The following is a 6,998-nucleotide window of genomic DNA, read 5'->3' as shown; positions in this document are numbered from 1 at the left end:
GAGAGAGAGAGAGTAGGTGGAGGGGAGAGAGAGAGAGAGTAGAGGGAGGGGAGAGAGAGAGAGAGTAGGTGGAGGGGAGAGAGAGAGAGAGTAGGGGGAGGGGGGAGAGAGAGAGAGTAGGGGGAGGGGGGAGAGAGAGAGAGAATAGGGGGAGGGGGGAGAGAGAGAGTTGGCACCGTTTGCGGCACAAGCGACAGGGAGTCAGGGATCAGCCACAATGCAGCAAGCAGTTCGAACAATTAACCTGCTTTGTTTTCCCACGCAGGTGACTTTAAAAATATAGTATTATCTCATGTTTTAATTATTTTATCCTCGTATTATTTATTACTTAGAGTGTCTTTATACAATTTTAATAAATCATATGACATATTCAAATATTTCTAACACTTCATGTGTGTTTCATACTTTTCAATATAATTACATTTTGCTTAAATATTTATTAATTTCCGGCAGGCTTTTTAATATCCACATCTACGATTCTGTAGAACAATGACTAAAAATAGGTGAATAGATACTTGAAGTTATAATATGATTAATATAAAATAACAAAAAACAAAGCAAAATGATACACTAAAACAACAGAAACACAATGAGAAAAGCAACTGGGGCAGCGGAATGACTGTCACTGAAAAACACAAAATCAATTATTCAAAAACATCACAGGTCAGTAAGCATAAAGGAGTCAATTCATTACACTATAAATGACCTGTTGGCGATGCGGTGCGGCCGGTGGAGACAGCATCGAGGGAAAAGAACGCCAGGTGGTAGAGGCTGCACGGAACAAGGTAAAGGAGCTCCGGTCGTCACTGTCTGCTGTCTGACTCACCTACTTCCTGTGACCTCGAACGCAATCCTCACCTTGAGCGAAGAACCATGCAAAACCATCACGACGACAGGTCGATTGGCCAACAAGCGTTAGGGCAGTTTAGTTGGCTCATTGCTAATCCACACACTGGCTGGGTTGCAGACTTGATGCATGCATGAATGTTTTTCGTTGTCCATGTGAAAGTTACAGGGTGCAAGATCCCTGCAGGGTCCATAAGAATAGATCTTATGGAGATTCATGCGGGTGCGAGCGTCGGCAGCAATTAAGGGAGTTCGTTTCTCCATTGGTATGCCTCCATTGTTCCCTCCATTCATCGCGAAAACAACTCTTGTTTCAAGTCAGTGTGTGGGAGAGAAAACCAAGCATCACGGGGCTGAGCTGCCTTGGCGTTCCGATCAGCTCGTTTATTCCCACTGATACCAACATGCGCTGGTACCAAATACAGTTATCTTTTTACATGCTGACATCATTGCAAGCCAATCTTGAACCTCCCTCACCACTGGATGTGATAAGTTTAAGCTCTCTGTTGGTTGCTAGGCACTGCAAGAGTCACAATATATTACAATAGAATGGTTCATAAGATCTCTAGTCATCTAGAGTGCTACAAGGATGGTATGTAACTCTGCAGTGAAGATCGAGGTTGCTAGAGAAAAACTGCCAAGATGCAGTCCTCCTTCTGCTCCCTGCTGCAAAGCCCACACCATTTTCAGATTTTTAACCGTTTGTATATATTGCTTCTGATCCTTGGTACTTGGAAGTGTGTTGAAGAAATCTCTCTCTGACTTCAGATCTCTTTTCTCCAATTCCAACCAAATCCACCTTGACTTGATTGGTCCAAGGGGGTATTGGGGAGTTCCAAAAGCCAGAACCTCAGTAAGATTTAAATTAAGATCTTCCACAAGATTCTTCATTATCCTACCTCAGGATCAGCTATTCTCAAGGGAGGTGAAAACCAATCTGGATGTAGGAGATCCTGGAATCCTTTGTATTCTTGTGTAGTAAATTAGCATGATGTAGTCCCGGTGTAATGAAAGAGGTGGTTCTCCATTCTCAGCATACAGGGACTACAGACATGAAAGCCTCTGTACAGATTCTTAGAGCTTCATTATGAACCGAGTCCAAAATCTGGAGAACAATGGGAGTTGCAGGTGAATAAGCCTCATATCCATAATCAAGTTTACTATGAATAAGTTCTTGGTAAAGAACAGACTGACTTATTGCAGTCTGCATGTATCCATGCACATCCTGTAAGTTTCCTCCTGAGCAGTACAGTGTAAAGTCATTCACATACAGATTACATGAGACAGCACTTGGAACGACCTTTATGTTGTCCTAGCAATGACAAACAGGGTCACACTTAAGACACTCCCTTGTGGGACCCCTTCCAGCTGATCCTCCAGGTTAGATTAATTGATTATTTAAAATTATCTGCCGCGTCAACAGCTAAGGTCGATAGCGGCGAACACCTTGTTAGACTGAAATATTAAAATGTTTAAAACGTTAAAAATCTATCAATAAATGTCATAAATAAAAATAAATATTATATAAAAAATCGAAGCATAAATATTATGCTTTAAATGTCTAAAAACTATTGCATATACATTATGCATGATTAAATTTTATTTAAAACATTTGTTTCCCTAAGGAAACTAATAAGACCATCTATGTCACAATCCTCCTCCCACAATCCTCCCCCAATACAGTTTTCAGTGTATATGGGGTAGACAAGTGCTTTTCTCTTTGGTCTGAGTTCCAGATTAGAGAAACTGTTTCCCACCCAAACTTTAAACTTCCTGTCAGTAAGGAAGCTTTGTATGAAGGTAATGCTCCTCTTAAACAAGTGTCATACAGCTTCATGAGTATGCTATGCTTCCAAGTGGTATCATAAGCCTTATAATGCTCAAAGAAGACTGCTAACATGGGACGTCGCTGTGTGAGGGAATCCTGTATAGCAGGTTCCATCTTCACAAGTGCATCTGTGGTCGATCTCAATTTTCTACTCACATTGATAAGGGTCAACACATTTTCCTCTTCTAGCAGCCATGTCAACCTGAAGTTTACCATTTTCTCCATCAGCTAGCAAGATGCAGCTGATGAGAGAAATTGGTCTGTAATTCTTTGGTATGGATGTATCCTTGCCAGGTTTAGGGACAGGTATGATTATAGCCTTTTTCCATGTGGATGACACTGTGCCCTCCCAAAAGATCCTTTTGAATAGGTCTAATAGGAACTTTTGGGAGCTCTCCGGTTAGTGAGATACCATTTGGTATGGAATATCATCATTTCCTGCAAGAAGAACGACACTGGGTATCATTCCTGTTCAGCCCAAAGAGTGGAGAATCGGGCAGTGTAAGATGCTCCTGAGGAGAATGCTGCCATGGAGTTAGCTTGCTCATTTGCCTTAATACAGCTTTTCTTGCTCTGACAGCTTGTTGGCATACATCAGACCACCATGGTACTTGAGGTCGACGGTACTGCCTGCTACTTTTGGGAATGAATCAGGTGAACCAACTGACAGGTCAGTATTGCAGAATGTCCCAGTTTGAATTTGGAAATGTATGGATGTGTCGCTATTCAGTAAAACTGCATCTACTCTTGAGAACAAGGACTCCAAGGCCCTTCCTCGAGGGTTGAACAAAGTGTCTCTCCACAGGTGATGCCGACCATTGAAATCTCCAAAAAAGTAGAAATTCCAAATCATCTATGTTGAGGTTATGTGGAGGAAGGTAGATGGATGCAATAGTGTAAGGTCATGTCAGGCTTATTCTCACAGCCTTCACCTGTAGTGTCGTCTGCAGGTGGATGCGCCTGGAAGGGAATATCTTGACGTGCTATCAGTGCTACTGCTCCATGAGGTCCATTATCAAAGCTCCCAAAATGGGCTTGAACTTGGAATCCTCTCAGGAACGATTTTTCCTGGTCATAAACTCTTGTAGATACACACAAACTGGGTTACATGTAGCTATCAGATTTTGCAGTTCTTCTCATTTTGTATGAATTTCCTGACAGTTCCATTGGATTAGGATATCCTGTTCTTCAGGTTGACAAACTACCTCTTCATAAGGTGTTTGGCAGCACCTGTGGTTAAGGCCTGCCCCACACCTAAAGGCTGTCCCTCTCCAGTATCTTGGTATTACCTTTTGAAGGGTTTACCTGTGGAACTAGTTTCCACAGGCTTCCTTTGCACAGGCAGAGGATTTCTTTGCGTGGGCAAAGGACAGACCTGAGCCTTTGGTTCAGGTACGTCTAGCAGCAGAGGCCCCTGTGGATGTGGTGACAGCTGTCACCGCTGAGGCCTCAGGAGCCCTGCCTGAGGGTTCTAAAGACCCCACTCTGGGAGGAATCTTTTGAACAGGCTCATGATTCCTTTGCCCTGACAAATACCCCCCTGATAATTTAAGAAATTGTTAATTTCTTTAGATTCCTAAACATAAGCACAGATTTACGCTTCTTAAAGTTTACCGCCACCTTAAAGTCTACTCAAACAATCTGCACCTACGTTCTCGCGACCCGCAATGTTCCTATGGTGTAGTTGAATTGTTGCATATACATAGACCATCGCATCAACCTTCCATTTAAATGAATGGCCGAATTAAGATATTTTAGAGGCTGATGGACCGATTCTATCACAAAAGCTTTACCGTACAAATATTGATAAAATTTACTTACGGCCCACACTACCGCTAAACACTCCCTTCTCGATTACCGAATAATTTCGCTCGGCTCCCTTTAATTTCTTACTCGCGTAGAGTACTGGCCAACGCTGCCCATCCTTATACTGCAAAAGCACCGCACCTAATCCTACCTCTGAAGCGTCAACTTGCAACACGAAGTCTTTAGACATGTCGGGGAGTTTAAGAATAGGACGAGTGCTTAACGCTTCTTTTAGCTTGTTAAACGCATCTTCGTGACTAATTTCCCACCTTACGTTATTAGGCTGAGATTTTTTAATTAGTTCATAAAGAGGCGCGGCAATTGTGGCATATTCGGGTATATAATGTCGGTAGTACCCTGTTAGACCAAGAAAAGATCTGATTTGCCTTTTAGTTTTCGGAACAGCCATATCCATTATCTTGTTTACCTTATCCGCGGTTGTTTGCGTCATCCCGCCCCCCACATCGCTTCCCAGGTACTCTATGGTAAAATACCCAATCTCCGTTTTCGACGGACGAGCGGTGAGCGATGCATTTGCCAGAATGTTAGGAACTTTTATCAACGTTTTAATGTGTTCCTTCCATCCTTTCGTGTGAACTAACAAATCATCGACGAACATCTCTACGTTAGCGGTATCGTTGAACAATTTCCGCATCATACGGTTGAACGTAGCACTTGCATTAATTAGTCCAAAAGGTACAACTTTAAATTGCAGCAACCCTTTGTTCGTTTGGAATGTTGTGATTGGCTTACTTTGTTCATCTATGGGGATTTGCCAATACCCGCGGGAAAGATCAATCTTTGTGAAATACCGACTGCCGCTAATACGAGTCATTATCAAGTCCTGATCTGGCATGGGCTCAGAATCAAATACCGTCAACTTATTTATCTTGCGACTGTCTAAACAAACGCGATCACTCCGGTCCTTTTTCTTCACAGCGATTAGCGGGTTCGAGTAAGGCGAGGTTGAAGGCTCTATCACGTCTAACTCGAGCATCCGATCTACTTCATCTGCGATATTCTGTTGCAACGCATAAGGAATAGGATATTGTTTAGTATTTACTGGCCTATCACTAGTTAGATTAACCGTGTGCTCAATGACATCTGTTCTTCCCGGGACATCCGTGAATACCGCGCTAAACTCCGACAATACGTTCGCCACATCGCGTTTCTGGTCCGCGCTCAATTCCTCATTTACTCTTACGTTACTCACGTCTTCCTCCTGTACATAACTTGGGACGGTAATTACTTCGCCACCCTCGTCGTGGTCTTCGCAAACTACTGCCACGTAAGCGAGGACTGAATCATCTCCATTCTCTTGTTCACTATTCTCGTCAACGTTACTCTTACCGCTGATCACGTCACGCATTACTTCAACATCGCATGTTGCATCACTGCGTTCCACATCTTTATTATGTTTACTGTCGCCTACTTTGACGAACCGCTCATGATAGCGCTTGATCATATTTATATGGTACTTACGCTCTGTACCGTTTACATTTAGCACGTAGTTATATCTGTTGGCCTTCTTAATGACCTTGAATGGTCCTTGCCACTGCAAAAGGAGTTTATTATGACTAGTGGGAAGTAGGAGTATCACTTTATCTCCGACATTAACCTCCCTCTCGCGCGCACGCTTATCATAATAATACTGGTAACTGTCTCCAGCTTTTTCCAATTCCTCCTGCGCTAATTTACACGTCTCTTGCAACCTCTCCCTTAAATTAATCACGTACTCGTATGTGGTCCGCGTGTCGTCCTCAATTGCCTCTCGATCGCCCTCCCACAGTTCGCGCAACAAGGCGAGTGGCCCGCGCACTGAATGACCGTAGACAAGTTCAAACGGTGAAAACTTCGTGCTTGCTTGCGGAACTTCGCGATACGAAAATAGAAGCGGATCTATAAATCGCGGCCACATTTTCGGTTGCTCTTGACACATACGCTTCAGCATCTTTTTTAAAACGCCATTGAACCTTTCAACCAGACCATTACTCATCGCATGGTACGGTGTGGTTGTTAAACTCCTTATAGACAGCAAACGATTAAATTCCCTCATCATCTCTGATGTAAACTGGCTACCCCTGTCTGACATAACTTCTTTCGGGATCCCAACGCGACTGAAAACCGAGAGTAACGCTTCTGCAACGGTGCACGTGTCAATATTTTTCAAAGCGATCGCTTCCGGGTAACGCGTCGCGTAATCAACAATCGTAAGAATATACCGCGATCCATCATTCGCCCGAGGCTCTATCAGACCTACCATATCCACGGCGACTCCTTGAAAAGGCTCCTGGATAAGCGGCACTCTTCCCATCTTGACTCGGCTGACACGCCCCTTGTCGACCGTGCGTTGACATACGTCACAGGACCTGCAATATCGTGCTATTTCTACACCCATCCCCGGCCAGAAAAAGTTTGGATCCGCGCTGTGGTCTTTTTTATCCCGAGATGCCCTCCCATGAGGGAATCGTGGGCCAGCCCGATCACCGCGTCCCGAAAAGACTCAGGCACCACTAAC

The 6,998-nt window shown here is 43.7% G+C and overlaps 1 protein-coding gene across 1 annotated transcript; it reads right to left on the bottom strand.

Moving 5' to 3' along the window:
* Positions 1-3,666: 3,666 nt before the first annotated feature.
* On the bottom strand, positions 3,667-6,794 carry LOC125034035. Its single transcript, XM_047625676.1, has 3 exons — positions 4,496-6,794; positions 4,087-4,214; positions 3,667-3,723 (listed from the first exon to the last, which is right to left on the bottom strand). The coding sequence occupies exons 1-3, from the start codon at positions 6,792-6,794 to the stop codon at positions 3,667-3,669; spliced, it is 2,484 nt and encodes an 827-aa protein (XP_047481632.1).
* Positions 6,795-6,998: the final 204 nt, after the last annotated feature.

The sequence above is a fragment of the Penaeus chinensis genome, chromosome 17, assembly GCF_019202785.1.
Source record: "Penaeus chinensis breed Huanghai No. 1 chromosome 17, ASM1920278v2, whole genome shotgun sequence".
In the NCBI taxonomy this organism is placed as follows: Eukaryota; Metazoa; Arthropoda; class Malacostraca; order Decapoda; family Penaeidae; genus Penaeus; species Penaeus chinensis.
Note: the sequence above shows the minus strand (reverse complement) of the source record. Positions and strands in the feature narration are given on the sequence as shown.